Genomic DNA, 19,268 nt, shown 5'->3' with positions numbered 1-19,268 from the left:
TTGCTTCCTAAATTTTTAAGACAAAAACCAGAAAATTATGAATTTCAACTAAAATCTTAATTTGTGAGATCTAAAGTACTGTTTCTATTAAATTATTATGGAAAAGGAATCTAAATATAAATTTTTAAATCTCTAGCTCTTTTCTGTTGCGCCAATGATTTTTACACAGAAACGTCCAAATTTCGAAAATGGTTGAAGTTATCGAACTGATATTCAACACATATTAATTTAGTATTACTCCTGACATGCTAGAACCGTTTCAGGTTATTCACTTGATTTTTAAAGTATTGCGCAACATTTATGACGTCAGAGCTAGTTACAGCGGACTAGGCTGGCACACAATGGAAAGACCGATGTGAATTTACTACGGCGTGGGTAGGCTGCTTCCCTACACTACCGTGATAAATAAAATATAATTCAGAGGCACAGTGTTCTCCAACAAAGCACATGTTACAACTGCAAGGGATTGCTATTACAGTATTGTTTGGCACCTCTAGTTACTCCGAGAGCACACAAATGACAGAGTATCAGGATAACGTCTTCGCTTACGTTCCTTACGATGGCACATCTTTCGTTTATGTTCATAAATTATCTTCACAATGAATTAGGCTCTATCCTTGAGAACAATGCAATATACGTCAGCCCCTTCTGGAACAATCTGCCGAACCATGCAAGAGACCACTTACCCATGACAATGAGACTGCATCTTGGTTGCGGTATGCGGTTTTGCCGTCGTTCTGAAGTTCATCGTAGTTCCAATGAGAATTCGTATCACATAATCAAAATCACTGTCTCGTGTGCGCTTTTATTGGCGTATTAAATTGCGGAATAACCTGTCGCTACTCAGCTGCTGTGCCTGGAAAGCCATTTGTACTGTGAAAGTACCTTCTGATCGAATAAAATTAGCATTTCATTGGGGCGATGAAGGTTCGCAGGAGAGCTTCTGTAAAGTTTGGAAGGTAGGAGACGAGGTACTGGCAGAAGTAAAGCTGTGAGTACCGGGCGTGAGTCGTGCTTCGGTAGCTCAGTTGGTAGAGCACTTGCCCGCAAAAGGCAAAGGTCCCGAGTTCGAGTCTCGGTCGGGCACACAGTTTTAATCTGCCAGGAAGTTTCATTTCAGCGCACACTCCGCTGCAGAGTGAAAATCTCATTCTGGAAACATCCCCCAGGCTGTGGCTAAGCCATGTCCCCGCAATATCCTTTCTTTCAGGAGTGCTAGTTCTGCAAGGTTCGCAGGAGAGCTTCTGTAAAGTTTGGAAGGTAGGAGACGAGGTACTGGCAGAAGTAAAGCTGTGAGTACCGGGCGTGAGTCGTGCTTCGGTAGCTCAGTTGGTAGAGCACTTGCCCGCGAAAGGCAAAGGTCCCGAGTTCGAGTCTCGGTCGGGCACACAGTTTTAATCTGCCAGGAAGTTTCATTTCAGCGCACACTCCGCTGCAGAGTGAAAATCTCATTCTGGAAACGTCCCCCAGGCTGTGGCTAAGCCATGTCCCCGCAATATCCTTTCTTTCAGGAGTGCTAGTTCTGCAAGGTTCGCAGGAGAGCTTCTGTAAAGTTTGGAAGGTAGGAGACGAGGTACTGGCAGAAGTAAAGCTGTGAGTACCGGGCGTGAGTCGTGCTTCGGTAGCTCAGTTGGTAGAGCACTTGCCCGCGAAAGGCAAAGGTCCCGAGTTCGAGTCTCGGTCGGGCACACAGTTTTAATCTGCCAGGAAGTTTCATTTCAGCGCACACTCCGCTGCAGAGTGAAAATCTCATTCTGGAAACATCCCCTAGGCTGTGGCTAAGCCATGTCCCCGCAATATCCTTTCTTTCAGGAGTGCTAGTTCTGCAAGGTTCGCAGGAGAGCTTCTGTAAAGTTTGGAAGGTAGGAGACGAGGTACTGGCAGAAGTAAAGCTGTGAGTATCGGGCGTGAGTCGTGCTTCGGTAGCTCAGTTGGTAGAGCACTTGCCCGCGAAAGGCAAAGGTCCCGAGTTCGAGTCTCGGTCGGGCACACAGTTTTAATCTGCCAGGAAGTTTCATTTCAGCGCACACTCCGCTGCAGAGTGAAAATCTCATTCTGGAAACATCCCCCAGGCTGTGGCTAAGCCATGTCCCCGCAATATCCTTTCTTTCAGGAGTGCTAGTTCTGCAAGGTTCGCAGGAGAGCTTCTGTAAAGTTTGGAAGGTAGGAGACGAGGTACTGGCAGAAGTAAAGCTGTGAGTACCGGGCGTGAGTCGTGCTTCGGTAGCTCAGTTGGTAAAGCACTTGTCCGCGAAAGGCAAAGGTCCCGAGTTCGAGTCTCGGTCGGGCACACAGTTTTAATCTGCCAGGAAGTTTCAGATACTGGTCTGTCCAAAATGAAGGACCCATAGCGATTCTCTAGAACGAAAACGTCAACGCCAAAACCAGCGCTCACTTCCATTTTATTTGTACCTCCGCATCGACGAATAATCACGTCGTTGCGCATTTTATAAACTAATGAAAGAAACTAGCATGTAACAGAGGAGATTGTTTTCTTAAGCCCTGTCCTCAATTATAGGGTTTAGATTGGATTTAAAATATATTTTTCAATTATAGGGTTTAGATTGGATTTAAAATATATTTTTCTTAAGCCGAAGGGTTAAGAACAAGTGGGACTGCTTTCTCTCGACGCCGACGTCTCGCAATATCGCCATCGAAGTTCTACAGGGGGGTTCCCCATCAGCATTCACAATCCCACGCGCTTTCTGATAAGGGAACGGTATTACTACGCCGAAACTGTTCTAGAAGGTACTGGAAGCCTCTCACCTCCCCGCGCCTGTGGCACTCCCATCTACATCCGGCCACGTCAACCAATGCGCATTCCCATTCAAGATGACTCAGAGCCTTCTATAGCGATCGTTCGACGTATGCCTGCCCACTGCCTTCTGCATACTCTCATTTATATTTACTTTGATCAATAACGAAAATATAAGGGGCGTTGAAAAATAAACGAGCCGGAGGCATAATTACAGAAACCAGAACTTGTATGTTAGAAGTATTGGTCCTGGCTGTCGAGACACTTGTCCCACTGTGACACAAGGCGGTGAACGGCTGTCTCATAAAATTCCCAGGTCTGCGATGTTAACCATTTCCGCACGAACAGCTGGACGTCGTCGTCCGAGTTCAATCGTTTGCCTCTCAGAGCCTTTTTAAGGGGACTAAAAATGGCATAATCAGAGGGAGTGAGGTGCGGACTGTATGGATGGTGGCCGAGAATCTCCCATTTTAATTTCTGCAGGTGTCGCGACTGTGTTGGCCGTATGAGGCTTTGCATTGTCGTGGAGCAGAACGAACCCACGGGTGAGATTGCCTGGTCGCTTTGATTTGGTCGCTTGGCGAAGGGTGGTAAAGGTTTGCGAGTAACGCTGAGCTTTCACTGTTGTCCCGTGCTGCAGGAAGTGAATCAGAATTGGCCAGCACAACCTTTGCTGCACTCGTGTGGATGGCCTTCGCTTCTTTTGGTGATGGTGACCCCGGATGATTCCACTGGAGACTTTCCCGTTTTGGTTCTGGTTCGAAGTTATGACACCGTGACTCATCTCCAGCCACCACTCGCGCCAGGAACGCATTCCCTTCCCGAGCATAGCGCTGCAGATGAGCAAGAGGGCCATTCGACGTGGAAATGGAAATTTGTGGTAAGGTCTCATGGGACCAAACTGCTGAGGTCATCGGTCCCTAAGCTGACGCACTACTTAATCTAACTTACGCAAAGCACAACACACACACCCATGCCCGAGGGAGAACTCAAACTTCCGACGGCAGGAAGCCGCGCGGACCGTGACTCGGCGCCTTAGATCGCTCGGCTACCCCGCGCGGCCATTCGACATACTTCCTGGTGGGGCTGAAGACTGTGGGGCACCCACTGGGTACACACTTTGCGCAGGTGCACTCGTTCCCTCACGATGGTGTGAACACTTCCGACCACGGCGGCTGTGGCTTTCAGTGTCACCCGGTGGTCCTCGGTAATGAGTGCATCCACGAGCTGGACGAGGTCGTCGGTAATGCAGTGTGGTGCTCCAGGCCGTTCATCGCCGGCTAACGACACCCGTCCTTCCCTGAAGCGCTTGTGCCACGCCTTGACCCTTGCGAGTGACATTCGTCGGTGAATGTCCGCTGTCAGAAAACGAACAACACCTCTTAGTTCTTCTTTTGACGCCTCCGTGTCACTGTTTGCAATGCGACTGGCAGCGTTGTACGATTGATGCATGCCGCTGGTAGCTCTGTATAGTCACGTGCCCTCTAGCGACGTATTGTGAACTTGCACGCTCTGGTCGGAACCACACCTCGTTACACACGCCACGAGATTACCCTCCTTCCACCGGTTTGCGCCTTCCAGACTCTGGCTCGGTTCTTTCTGAATGCCCTTTATACGAGGGTCGACTGAAAAGTAACGCCTCCAACTTCGTAACTCTTAAAAAGCTAACATCATTGGCATGCGGCAGGTACTGGCTCTTTCTGCAGCCTCTTCTCTACAGCTCCAGTTGTCGGGAAGCTTTATCATTGATCGGTTGTGTTGTTACAGAGTTAAGTGTGGAATCCTGCGCAGGCGGTCGGTCGGTCGGTCGGTCGGTCAGTGCGATTGAAGCGATGTGCAGTCATTGAATTCTTGACAGCAGAAGTTGTCACCCCATAGGAGATTCTTCAGAGAATGAAAGCAGTTTATGGTGATTGTGCTGATGTCATTATTATGCGACGTTGGGTGAACAGGTTTAAAGACGTTGAGGCAGGAACATCTGACCTGCGTGACAAACAAAGAGTTGGACATCCTGTGACAGCAACCACCGAGTTTCACAAGCAAAATGTTGGCAGATTGTTTCAAGACGATCGCCGTATCGCTCAGAGAGAAAATGCAAGCAAAATCGGCATTTCGCAAGAAGGTGTGGGTCACATTATTGCTTTCCTTGGCTATCGGAAGATCTGTGCACGATGGGTACCCCAGATGTTGACTCCTGAAATGGAAGCACACAGGCTTGAAATTTGCCAGGGACTACTCTCGCCTTACGGGAATGAAGGTGACGCCTTTCTCCATTCACTTGTGACAGGAGATGAAACGTGGGTACACCATTACGATCCGGAGACGAAACGTCAGTCTGCGGAATATCGAGACAAAGACTCGCCCCTTAAAAAGAAATTCAAGACGCAGCCCTCAGCTGGTAAAATCATGGCCACAGTGTTCTGTGACACAGATGCTGTTATCCGTATTGATTTCCTCGATCGTGGAACAACAATAAATTCATAGCGTCACATTACAACGCAGCGAACTCTGAAACGACTGCTACGGAGGGCCGCAAAGGAAAAGGGAAATGTTTTCCCGCAGCATGACAATGCCAAACCACACACTTTACGTGCCACCACAGCAGAACTTCACAGACTGAATCTCACCACCGTACGGCATACTCCGTAGATTTAGCACCGCCTGACTTCCATCTGTTCCCGATAACGAAAGACGATCTGCGGAGACATCATTATGCTTCTGATGAAGACGTTGAGAGCCGTCCTGAGTGGCCGAGCGGTTCTAGGCGCTGCAGTCTGGAACCACGCGACCGCTACGGTCGCAGGTTCGAATCCTGTCTCGGGCACGGATGTGTGTGGTGTCCTTAGGTTAGTTACCTCAGAAGGTAAGTCCCATAGCGCTCAGAGCCATATTTGAAGACGTTGAGAGAAGTGTGTGGTTGCGAAAACAGAGTGTCAACTTGTTCCGTGAAGGCTTCAGAAATCTTGTTGATCGTTGGCAGATATGTATCCAGTTAGCTGTGCGTTTGATTTATTAAAATATTCCCATCCAAACCGAATTAACGATTACTTTTCATTCAGCGCTCGTGTATTAATACACGTCGCCGTATGGGTGGCCTGAATTACTTTGGTTTGAATGTGAGTGAAGCCCTTACGTTGTTATTATTATTAAAATACTGTAGAAGCCTTTACGTACGTTTATACAGTGCTACGTAGTGTAGGTGCTACGTTACAAACTGTAGCGGCGTTTCGCACCTGAGTTGCGGGCTGTTGGCCGGCAGACGGACCGGCGCGCCGCCGCCTGGCCCAGCCCCTTTTAGCCGCTGTCCGCCGCGCTGACTCGCGCGCGCCGTGTTGCAGGTGCGGGTGGAGGTGCTGGACCGCAACGACAGCCCGCCGGCGCTGTCGCCGTCGTCGCCGCGCGAGCTGTCCGTGTCGGAGGAGCTGCCGCCGGGCCCCTCGCCGCTCGCCGTGCTCGCCGCCAGCGACCCCGACCTGGAGGGCGAGCTGCGCTTCTCGCTGCTGGCGCCGCCCGGCGCCGGCGCCGCCGCCACCGACCGCTTCGCGCTGGACGCGCGCTCCGGCGCCCTGACGCTGCGCGCGCCGCTGGACCGCGAGGCCGCCGACGAGTACGCGCTGGTGGTACGGCTCTCCGACGGCGTCCAGCACTCCGACACCGCCATCACCGTGCGCGTGAGTACCCTCCTATATACAGTACAGCGTGTACCAAAAAGAATCGTATCTATTGTGTTATTTGAGATATGTGCGTCAACGACGTACTGTTGCACACAGCAAACTCTCGGGTTTTACAAGGTTCCCGCTAGCTATACTCGGTTCGTCGTAAGAATAAACGTGATGTAAACAAACACAAACGCGATGATTGGTCAGGAGGAGAGCTACACCTACACATGTTGTTGTAGCGCTCTTGGAAGTAGGTCGTACTTACACTATTTGATCCAAAGTATTCGGTCACCCCCAAAAACATACGTTTTTCATACTAGGTGCATTGCGCTGCCACTCACTGCCAGGTACTCCCCCCGTATCAGCGACCTCAGTAATGATCACACGTCGCGAGAGAGCAGAACGGGGCGCTCCGCGGAACTCGCGGACTTAGACCGTGGTCAGGTGACCGAGTGTCACTTGTGTAACACGTCTGCACGAGAGATTTCCACACTCCTAAACATCCCTTGGTCCACTCTTTCCGATGTGATAGGGAAGTGGAAACTTGAAGGGACACGTACAGCACAAACGTGTACAGGCCGACCTCGTCTGTTGACTGACAGAGACCGCCAACAGTTGAAGAGGAATACCATACTCCATCAGGATCCACTGCAAGTACTGCCACAGTTGGCTGGAGATGAGAAAACTTGGATATCGTGGTCGAGCGGCTGCTCATAAGCCACACATCACGCCGGTAAATGCAAAACGAAGCCTCGCTTGATGTAAGGAGCGTGAAAATTGGACGAATGAACAGTGGAAAAATGTTATGTGGAGTGACGAATCACGCTACAGAATGTAGCAATCCGATGGCAGGGTGTGGGTATGATGAATGCCCGCTGAATGTCATGTGCCAGCGTGTGTAGTGCCAATAGTAAAATTCCGAGGCGGTGGTGTTATGGTGCCGTCGGAGCTTGCACCGCTTGTTGTTTTGCGTGGCACTATCACAGCACAGGCCTACATTGATGTTTTAAGCACCTTCTTCCTTCTCACTGTTGAAGACCAATTCACGGATGGCGACTGCATCTTTCAACACGATCGAGCACCTGTTCATAATGCAGGGGCTGTGGCTGAGTGGTTACACGACAATAACATCCCTATAATAGACTGATCTGCACAGAGTCCTGGCCTGAATCCTACAGAACACCTCTGGGATGTTTTGGAACGCCGACTTCGTGCCAGGGCTGACCGACCGACACCGATACCTCTCCTCAGTGCAGCACTTCGTGAAAAATTGGCTACCATTCCCCAAGAAACCTTCTAGCACCCGTTTGAACGTATACCTGCGAGAGTGGAAGCTGACCAATACCATATTCAATTGTAGCATTACCGATGAACGTTAAAGTCAATTGAGCGAGGTGTCCGGATACTTTTGATCACATAGTGTATGTATTATATTATTACTAACTTACGTTACATTAAACTTTAAGATATTCAAATGTATTAGCAGCCGTCAACGTTTTTTTTTAATCACGCTTTACGTAATTAGTTCTTATTCCAAAAATCGTGTACAGTCACTGCCTCTGCAATGTTGTGCTCTGATTGCCGCGCTGTTAATGGATGAGGCTGCTTCCTGTTCCGTACTGAAACACGGATGTCGAATGCGGTTAGAGAGTGTCGAGAAATACGTTGTTCTTAAAGTTTATTATAAATTTATACAGTTAATCGGCTATGAAGCTTTCCGAGGGACTGTATTAGATACAGTTGAAACACAAGTGTACGTTCGTGTATAGCGAAATTGGTAACGTAGTAGCTTCGAAACTGGTTGTAAGAAATGGTTCGCTGGTTTAAGTCCCGCTCGAGTGAATTTTTTTTCCCTCGTGCAGTTCGAATTACCTACATCCGGTAATTTTAATTTTTCCTGAATGATGCACGTCTTCTTGTTTCTAGTTACGTATTGCAAGCGAAATTCCTGTTTTCATTTCAAACATTAATACCCAACTAACAGTACTTCGTGAAAGACGTTGCATAACAACATGCAATGAGTGGTTTTCATGAGCAATAAAAAGGGCGGAAATGATGTTGATGTTGATCTCTATTCGAATTATCTGTGCAGGTTCCGAAACTCTCGGATCTGAGGTTGCGCAAAACTTTTTTTGGTGTGTGTAGTTGTAAATTACGCACTCCAAACATGCAACTGAATCCGTGTATTCTTCATTTCTTTGGTGATAACGGATAAACTCCACTGACATCACTCTAATCGCTATGAAGTACCACTGTAAAAGTCACTGTTATTATTTATGAAATGGAAAAACTTTGTGCTTCGATAAGGGCGACCAACAACTTGCCGAGTGCCGAATTTTCCTTTCTGCGATAAAAATCATAAAGATGACGACGGACCTCACGGAACGTGATTTACACTGGTAATGCGTTTATCGATATAACGTATTTTCCTGAAGAGCTTCAAGCTTCTATGTCATGCCAGATTCCTTTTATTTCTCGAATATATCCTTACCAATCTTCCCATTACTGTTTTCGTTTAATTTGAGAGCTGCAGCAGGTCCGTCCACTACACATTTAACGGGGAGAAGTAGGACAGTGTTAGGTTTCTCACTCTCAAAGTGGAGACATGACACGCGCCGAATCTCTCTCGGCTAACACTGCACAACAATCCCTTGGTCTGGAGAATGACGCAGAACTTAGCCACGCGTAACTTCCGACAAATTTCTTTTTGACATTGTCCAGTACCAAATATCAAATGACGAATAAAATAACTCCTGGAACACTAAACAGGACAACAAAGAAGATCACAGTGTATGGCGATAACATAAAGCTGCCAGAAACTCAAACATTGTGTAAGCAGGAAGTGTTGCGGTGGCGGGCTGCAGGTTTGGCAACCCGCGGTGCTCGTCGCGTGTCGTGGGACTGGCGGAATGCCGCCTGCTCTCCCCCCCCCCCACCCTCCCCCCACCCACCACTACTACGACTTCCGTTGCAGCTGCAAAGACTGTAGTGTAGTGCGTGAGGATCACCATTCTCACGTGACTTCCCGCCTAGCCTTGTTACCTGAAGGCTACCCTTTGTTCGCGGCTCACCACCACGTTTAGTCCGTGCGATCTGCCATTCACACACCGATCCAGTGATCGAGAGTATCTTCTGTACCGTAGAGACGTTGTTTCCACACAAGCGCTTGATGGATGGACGTCACATCGTCTGCGCAGATACACACGCGGCGATCGTCGGTCCACTGTGAGCCAAATCGCTTCTGGTTTGAATGTGGCCCGTCAGGGAGCCATCTCTACCGGACTGTGCGGAGACAAATGAATCACGTAGGCATACTCGACGATAGAAACAGATTCTGTTTGGGGTGCGCACGCCAAAAACTAGAGGAGAGAGACAAACTACTACGATATAAGAAGCTCTGTCCGTATCGTCAATAGACCAGTAAAATCCCTCTTGGTCCTATATTCGGTGTGCACGAGTCTGACTTAGGGCTGGTAACAATTTCTTTAGTAGCTAAGCTGGATTTGTATAACAGTAGCGACCAGGCCCGGCTTCACTTGAATATCTGTGGCCGTACGATTTATTGTATAATATCTCCGTTGATCCGTTGTGGATACGGGACGGCCGCCAGTCAGATATTTACCAAAGAAAAATGCCCAAACATCCGAATGTTTTTAAAACTTGTTGTTATCTATATTACACTTATTAACACGATCAGTTTCGGCTCCTATGCACTCCATATATAATCAGATACGCTGACGCTCGCATAACCGAAGCCATTAGTACTTGGACTCCGTAAGTGTTTTTGTGGACTGTGTACTTAGAAGAGTTGACAACAGGTGAGCACACCAGTAGTCCGTGAAATTCCGAAAGACTTCAGACAGATGGTGGTCAAGTTGCGCTGCAGCTGTTTCCTTTGCGGCTATTCGCGCCAGATACAGCCTAATCTCTAGCCGACCAGCTCCTAGCCCACATCGCTGGCACGAGATGTCGCTCCTAATGCCTCCTAAATATGGAACAGATAAAAAAATAACACTTTCACTCTCAACGTTACTGAGATTACGCCGAACTTACAGACTGAAAGCGCACCGCGGGACTTTAATTTGTAGAAAGTATAGATATAGATTCTTTACAGAAGACTGGTAAAACTGGTAGAAGCCGATCTCGGGGAAGATAAGCTGGATTTCGGAGAAATTAGGAACACGCGAGGCAATAGTGACCATATGACTTATTTTTGAAGATAGATTAAGGTAATGCAAACCTAAGTTTATAAGATTTGTAGTCCTGAAGAAAGCATTTGACAATGTTGACTGGAATACTCTCTTCGAAATTCTGAAGCTAGCAGGAGTAAAATACAGGGAACGAAAGGTTCCTTACAACTTGTACAGAAACCAGTCGGCAGTGATATAGGACGTTGAATTCTCTCACAGACAAGCTGTTTTTCCTGTGACTGAAGAAATGATTACATTTTTCAGCATTTCTTGTGAAATGTCTTAAAACAATCCCTTTTTGGTACGAGACACATAAAAATTCGAGATTTTCCACATTTAGTAGATTAATACCCCTGAGGGTAAAGCCTACCTACACCTTCCTGGCCAGTGACTAAATCTGCGTATCGTGCAGTATTCCGTGACTCAGGTGCTGATCTTTCTCCTCGGAAAGACCAATCCATTTGCAATGTCTCAGGTAGTAATTCACTAATACATTTGAGTAATAACTCATCTTAAAGACTTCCTCTTTCCGTTTAAAACAACTTTTCGTTGCATAAGAAGAAACAGCGCCACAGAATAGGAAGAAACTGCTACACCGCTGACGCCCACACAACCGTGCGCGGCGCGCCGCCTGCTAAAACTGCGCACTATCCGCAACTTGTTCACCAGAGACAAGTAGAATATCTCTGTACTGTAACGGTCGCCATTGTCCACCCAAAGTGGAAACTTTAAACACGTAGCAAAAAAGAGTGTGCGATTTTGATGTCGCTTGGGGGCAACATTGCTAAACGAACGATTGAACCAGCCTCGTATGCCCCTACCACTACTTATTTACGAGCTCTGCCCTACTGCAGGTTGAAGAAAGCCTGCTCCCCCCTGTCGCAGACAGTAGGCGCAGGAAATGGACGCAGGAAACGAAGAGTCGCAGTGTGATCTTAACCCCGGTCTGCCGTAGAGTGAAAGATTATGCGAGATCGCACAGTACAGATGGCGACATGTCGCCGAAAGGACTTGTCCAGGAGGGCACTCGAAGGTGCGACAGTGTGGTGATATAGTGCAGTTAGAAGACGAGACTGCGTCGTGGAAGACGTCGTACACAGTTTCGTAGGTGACAACGAAAACAGTGACCGGTAGTGAACTCGGAAGCGTCAGTGAGAGCGAGGGTGCGGATGACGTGGTCGCCGCGTCCGGCCCACCGTGAGCGAGGCAGGTGAACCGGCGCTTCCGGTCCGTGTCCCGGCCGCGGGCGTCGCAGCCAGCGCCTGGCCACTGCTCGATACTGTGCGGGACGAGCCCGAGCCGCAGCGCCCCCCAAGACAGAGACGGGCCGCGGCCTGGACTCGCTCGCTCAGCTCAGCGCAAAAAATGCGTTTCTAAAGCTGTTAACTCGCATCTGGGCGATGATTGCATCTTCTACTGGAATCTGCTGTTATGTAGACTTAGTGATTAACAGTACTACAACAAAATTTAATTTAAAGTCAGTACTCGATATAAATGGTATAATAACTGCTTGTTTATAGCGTATAGTCTCTTCTGCTTAACAGTCCTCATTTCATACAAGAAGTGGTGCCTTATGCAACTGGTAATTATTCCGGTATGATTTTAATTTTACTCTACCCCGGTACAGACGTAACAAATTACAAGTAGGTCTGTGGACTTCCGATCGTTGTAGGACTAATAACAGTAAGACTTCATAACACGGGATTCCAGTGGAGGATGCAATTCTCGTTTGTACGTACACATCTAGTTACGAGTTAACAGGTGTACAAGCGTAGTTTGTCTCCTGAATTGAGCAAGCGAGCCAACGCAGACGTACCTTCGTGACGTACGCGCCGCGGCCTGTCTTTCGCGTAGGCCTCACTCTTTATGGCGTGTACACGCTGTATCTAAGACGACAGAGACCGCGTATCGACTTCTCTTATCGTTCCTCACGTTAACTGTAATGACCATTTTTGCAGACTAATTAAACAGGCAACTCATTATATCTTCAATCGGTATATTCACTGCAAGTTTGGAAGCTACTGATGTCTTTATTTTCTTTGAAAATGTGAACCTGCCAACGTCTGGGAAAAAAAAGAGCTCACAATAAGCTTTATAAACAATAAACGTCGTATCGAAAGCGTCAACGTTACAGTAGCTCACTCAATCAAGTTTTGCGGTGGCAGAGGTACGGTGTTCGAAACTATATAAGGTCCGGTATTTTCTTAGTGCAAAAAATTGCCGCCAAGTAGCGGCGTAGTATGGAGTCCGCGGTACACTAGACAGAAGTAGGGCATTATCTTCAAAAATGATTCAGTTGTTAAAATCAAAGACCGGAATCTCTAATCTACATCTACATGCATACTCTGCAAATCACAATTAAGTGCCTGGCAGAGGGTTCATCGAACCACCCTCACAATTCTCTATTATTCCAGTCTCGTACAGCGAGCTCTGATTTCCCTTATTTTATCATGGTGATCGTTTATCCCTATGTAGGTCGGCGTCAACAAAATATTTTAGCATTCGGGGGAGAAAGTTGGTGATCGGTATTTCGTGATAAGATTCCTCCCCAACGAAAGACGTCTTTGTTTTAATGATGTCCATCCCAAGTCCGGTATCATTCCAGTGACACTCTCTCCCCTACTTGGCGATAATACAAAACGTCCTGCCCTTCTTTAAACTTTTCCGATGTACTCTGTCAGTCCTATGTGGAAGGACCGCACTCCGCGCAGCAGTATTCTAAAAGAGGACGGACGAACTTAGTGTAGGCAGTCTCTTTAGTATATCTGTTACGCTTTGTAACTGTCTAGCTAGTAAAACACAGTCTTTGATTAGCCTTCCGCACAACATTTTCTATGTGTTCCTTTCAATTTAAGTTGTGCGTAATTGTAATTCGTAGGTATTTAGTTCAATTTACGACCTTTAGACTTGAGTCATTCATCAACGGATTCTTTTTAGCATCCATATGGACGACCTCACACTTTTTGTTATTGAGGGTCAATTGCCAGTTTTCGCACCTTACAGAGCATATCTTCCATATTGTCGACCAATTACAAATATCGTTGACGAGCTGCTTTTGTGTGTCTGAAAAGTTGTCCCAGTGTGATTAGTTTATTACTAAAGATCGTTGAATTTAGTCTTCAAACACACTTCAGAGATTTTAAATGTCACCAGGGAGACAGTCTGACTTACTTACCGTGAGACATTAGTCGCTTCTAATGCTAAATTTGACTTCTCATTTCGTTTGTGTGTACATCGCAGGTGCAGCATGTTTGCTGAAAATAGGTGACCGAATAGCTTTTTAGTCAAATACGAGTTTCAAGTGACTGTAATGAACTGAGAATATTTGCAAATGGTTTTTCATATCAGTAAAATGTGACGTGTTGTCGACATCGCTCGGCGCACGGAGTACTCGCGCGGTCTGAGGCGCCATGTCACGGATTGCGCAGACCCTCCCGCCGGAGGTTCGATTCCTGTGTGTTTTTCTTAGCATAAGTTAGTTTAAGTAGCGTGTAAGACTAGGGACCGATAACCTCGGCAATTAAGTCCCATGACTCATTTGACACTCACTTTCATAACATTTTAAAATTTGCAGGATTGCGTTCATTGCAGTTTCGAAATATTGATGAGTACTGGACTAAACAATTCTGTTTTGGTGTAAAATAGACTAAAAGTGTTAAACTAGCGGGAAAAATAATCCATGGCATGGTGTGCCCTTCTACATGTCTGTTTCGTGTGTCAGGGCAGACTGCTTTCCTTACATACAGTATCATTAGTCATGCCCCAAGCATTTTGGATTGTAATGAGCGACGTCAACATAACTTTGGATTTTACTGATTTGATATGTGTGCCTGTCGACAATATGGGGGATATGCTGTGACATTTTAACAACTGAACCATTTCTGGAGGTAATTCCCTACCTGCGTCTAGTTCAACGTGGACTCCGTACCACTCTGCTACTCGGCGGCAATTTTTGTATTTTAAAAAAAGCAGGCATTACATAGCTTTGAACTCGGAACCTCAGCCACCGCAAAACTTGAGGGAATCGAGTGAGCCACTCTAACACCGACGCTTTCAATACAACGTTTACTCTTTACAAAGCTTATTGTGAACTTTTCTTCCCCAAACGCTGGCAGGTTCACATTTTCAAAGAAAATAATGTCATCAGTAGCTTCCAAAATTGCAGTGAATATGCCAATTGAAAATATAATGAGCTGCTCCTGTAATTAGTCTGAAAAAACGGCGACTGGAACGAACACAGAAGTCGATACGCGCGCTCTGTCGTCACAGTGACGTCACGCGTGACTTTACCGGCGTGCAGTGCAGTAAGAATCAGCTGCGGAAGGAGGGGCCGCCGAGTAGTGTGTGGAGGCGGGCGGGCGGCGGCGACCAGGGCAGGGCACAGCGCGGCCGCCGGCCCAGCGCTGCCGCCGCCCCCGGAATGCGGCCGCTTAATGTGGCGGCGTTCCTGCGCTGGCAGACATCCGTCAGCCGCCGCCGGCCGCTTTGTGGCTTTTTATCGCGCGGCCCGCCGCTCGCCTTGGCATTCCGCGTGCGGACGGACCGCGAATTGCTGATAACTGCTGCCGCTGACGTCGGCACAGTGGCACGGGGCAGGCGGGGGAGGGGCCCGGTCGCTGCTGTCTAGAGAGAGGGAGGGCACCCGTCAGCGTCCAGTACCTCTCACCCCCAATATGTCTGGAGACACCGCGTGTTTCTCGTTGCAATTAATGTTGTCACCTCAAGAGTCTTAACAAGGAACCCCTCGAGCGCAAAGTTGCAAGTTCAATTAATAAGGCACACTTGAATGTGTCGCGTTAACTATAACGACAGAAAAAACGTTAGCTGGCAATGACTCGCCGTGTTCATCAGCAGGGCGACGGACAATGAGTGTCGGGAGGTGCAGAGATCTACCTTCAGAGGGATGTATATATTACACTTCACAGAATGGAGATGGTCGGCATTCGACTAATGTTCAGAACATAGTATCAACATGCACCGTGACCACCGAATAAAAACTAGCGCAGCTCAGTAATCGCAAAGGTTCGCACTATCGAGATCGAAAGTGAAATACACTGAAGAGCCAAAGAAACTGGTACACCTGCCTAATACTGTGTGGGGTCCCCCGAGCACGCACAAGTGCCGCAACACGACGTGGCACGGACTCACGTTTCAAGTAGTGCTGGACGGAATTGACACCACGAGTTCTCCAACGCTGTCCATAAATCCGTAAAAGTAGGAGACGGTGGAGATCTCTTATGAATAGCACGTTGCAAGGCATCCCAGATATGCTCAATAATGTTCATGTCTGGAGAGTTTGGTGACCAACGGAAGTGTTTAAACTTGGAAGAGTGCTCCTGAAACCACTCTGTAGCAATTATGGACGTGTGGGGTGTCGAATTGCCAAAGTCCGTCGGAATGCACAACTGACATGAATCGATGCAGGTGACCAGACCGAATGATTACATATATATCACTTGTCATATATCCGGCCGCTGTGACCGGGCGTTCTAGGGGCTTCAGTCCGGAACCGTGCTGCTGCTACGGTCGCAGGTTCGAATCTTGCCTCGGGCATGGATGTGTGTGATGTCCTTAGGTTAGTTAGGTTTAAAATGTTCTAGGGGAATCATGACCTCAGATGTTAAGTCCCATAGTGCTTAGAGCCATTTGAACTATTTGAACTTGTTATAGTCGTATCTAGACGTATATCATTCCAACTGGACGTGCTCCACACCATTCCCTCCACCAGCTTGAACAGTCCCCTGGCGACATGCAGGGTGCACGGATTCGTGAGTTTGTCTCCTTACCCGTACACGTCCGTCCACTCGATACATTTTGAAACGAGACTCGTCCTACCAGGCAACACGTTTCCAGTCAAATGTCGGTGTCGACGGGCCCAGGCGAGGCGTAAAGCGTTGTGTCGTGCAGTCATCAAGGGTACACGAGTGGGCCTCCGGCTCCGAAAGCCCATATCGATGATGTTTCCTTGAATGGTTCACACGGCGACACTTGTTGATGGCCAACACCGAAATCTGCGGCAATTTGCCGAAGGTTTGCACTTCTGTCACGGTGAACGATTCTCTGCAGTTGTCGTTGGTCCCCTCCTTCTAGGATGTTTTTCGGGCCACAGTGATGCCGGAGATTTGATGTTTCACCAGATTCACGATATTGACGGTCGTCCGGAAAAATCCCCACTTCATCGCTACCTCGGAGATGCTGTCTCGCATCGCTCGTGCGTCGACTATAACACCACGTTCAAAGTCGCTTTAATCTTGATAACCTGCCATTGTAGCAGTAGTAACCGATGTAACAATTGCGCCAAACACTTGTTGTCTTATATTGGCGCTATCGACCGCAGCGCCGTATTCTGCCTGTTTACGTACCTCTGTATTTGAATACGCATGCCTACGCCAGTTTCTTCGGCGCTTCATTCCACATTGGAGTAAACAAACCGCGCAGTACGTTCAGATAGGTATTGACGCTTAGAGAATGCACGTAGACTCATGTTGGTGTAACGGGGTGAGGAGAACTGATGGAATGTGATTGTGGAGACTATCGTGCCTCCGGCAATCATTTAAGGCGTAGCTGTAGGATAGTGTGATAATACGTTCTGTAGGCACGGAAAAAGCAATCATCCAGAGGCTGAATTTGTCCAGTGGTTCAAGATGGTATGAACTGCAATGTCACACACTTTTCACGAGGGGTAGTTTTCAGTAAATGCTCCTACTATAGCTGCAATTCTCTTACGCCCATTTTCCCACTCTTGCTTGCTCTGACATAAATATTTCCTACTGCCCTTTGCAAGATTAAGCACACAAGAAAGAATCGTAGTGGGCAGAGTACCTTCAGCTTCTCGCAGCACGGTAAATAAGTTTCCAGCCAGATTAACAATCAGCATTAATTATATACGAATGCATTACGGAATTCATGTTAATTGATCTCGTTACAACTTTTCAGGAACCTTTAATTTTCAGGGTATCTTTAGAAAGATTTACGAGCTGAGTGTGAGCGTCGCCTGCCATGTCCAGTACGCAGGTTCTTCCCTTCTTGCCCCCGCCCCCCGCCCCCCGCCGCAGACTGAACTGTGCAGCGTGCGGTGCGCGCGTGCTGCCGCCTCCCCTCACTCTCCAGGAGATCCGCCCCCGGGCAGGAGGGCGAGCAGGTGCGTGTCGTCACGCCCCGCTCTAGACGTTCTGTGGAGCCAGCATTCGGGTGCGTGCAACAGGATTCCTCTCCGGTCGACACACAGCAGTGGCCGCTGCAGCCGCCGCGCGTCAGTGGGGCGAGCAGCCCACACGCAGAAGGGCGGCGGCAGGATCCCACAGTCATTAAACTTTGTCCGAAACTGTTATCTCGGCTAAAAGCTACATACCAATAGACGTCCTAAAACGAGGGAAATTTCGTAACGCGGCCATAGCTCTCGAAGAAATTTGTCGCGATATGGGACACAGGGAGGGACACGATTCGACTGATCAATAGAACGGACGTATGCAACATACAGGTTTCTAACTCCACGACAGCGGAATGGAAACCGTTTACCAAAACAAAGCGACATTCGACAACGTGGATCGTGCCACACACAAGTCAGATTATTTTTGGTGCTGAATTAAAGGAAAACTCGCAGTATCTGTTATACTTGTGGAACGAACACGAAAAAGTAACTAGGCATTCTAAATACACGCTTACGTACGCGAATTTCCTCAATATTCCAATATATGAAGGTTTTTTATGTGATTTCTACAAAACTGTCATGTAAGAAATTACTCAGTGGACAGTTTCTTCCGTATTTACTTACAAAAAGCTGAAATGTAAATGTGTTGTAATGTATATCGTTACTTTTAAAATGAGTTTGTTTTCTGTTATTACGTGAAACTGTTCAATGCTAAATGCGAATATGGAATCGATGGGCTCGAAAGCCACGGAAGATCTCGACAGCTCTACGCGAATGGCGCCCGAGACGACAGACTTATCGTTCTCTCGGCCCTGCAGGTTCGCGCATCCTCGTCACGTGCCTCGGCTTAGGGAATGCGCTCGTCTGCAACGAGACAAGTGACGGCACTATTATCTTGTCCTCTTTTTTTCAATATCACAGAGTGGCCCATCGCCCTCGTTAATTTGGTAGGCCGTTTGCTACGAAAAAGTAATGACAAGGTTGCAGAATAGGTGTCTGGGACACGGTGGGCATTTGCCACTTTTAGAGCCCGCATGTGCCCACGCCGTTGTCGGAGGAGGAGCGCACAGTGCGGCAGGCACAGCCCCGACTGCCGCCGTGGACGGGGCTGCAGGAGGCTCCGAGAGGTGCGAGAGAGAGCGAGAGAGAGTGTGAGTGGTTGGGGGGGGGGGGGGGGGGGAGAGCCGCTGCAACTGCATTCGTCGCCCTCACACGGGCCCTGCACGTGCCGTCACCGTGTAGCCTACCACCGTGTATACGATTCCACTAGCCGTAGTCTTGAATAACTCCAAAGCGCACCCTCCAGTGAAAACTTGTCACAGTACAAAATCAAACTATATTACATTTCCTACAAAAAAGGTACTATTCATTTTTTTCTCTAGAAGTAATGGTTTGCACGAAGAGAGCTCGAGGATGTTCAAAAACTCGCTCGACGCGCATGCGCTGTAGCTCACGCAGTTTTTGTAGGCCAATCTGAGGTAGTTTCCCGACTTGATAGACCATGTGTCCCGTAT

At 48.0% G+C, this 19,268-nt stretch overlaps 1 protein-coding gene and 1 non-coding gene across 2 annotated transcripts in view; both read left to right on the top strand.

Moving 5' to 3' along the window:
- Positions 1–1,012: 1,012 nt before the first annotated feature.
- On the top strand, positions 1,013–1,087 carry Trnal-caa (transfer RNA leucine (anticodon CAA)). Its single transcript has one exon. It is a non-coding gene; the product is annotated as a tRNA-Leu (tRNA).
- Positions 1,088–6,249: 5,162 nt separating this feature from the next.
- The window catches only part of LOC126195803 (cadherin-related tumor suppressor-like), a gene marked incomplete at its 5' end in the record, with an annotated part of 496,439 nt that continues 483,420 nt past the window's right edge, over positions 6,250–19,268 (top strand). The window contains one exon of the mRNA XM_049934438.1: positions 6,250–6,426. Within this exon, the coding sequence (XP_049790395.1) occupies positions 6,250–6,426 (177 nt within the window). The remainder of the gene's footprint in view (positions 6,427–19,268) is intronic.

The sequence above is a fragment of the Schistocerca nitens genome, chromosome 7 (assembly GCF_023898315.1).
Source record: "Schistocerca nitens isolate TAMUIC-IGC-003100 chromosome 7, iqSchNite1.1, whole genome shotgun sequence".
Classification (NCBI taxonomy): domain Eukaryota; kingdom Metazoa; phylum Arthropoda; class Insecta; order Orthoptera; family Acrididae; genus Schistocerca; species Schistocerca nitens.
Note: the sequence above shows the minus strand (reverse complement) of the source record. Positions and strands in the feature narration are given on the sequence as shown.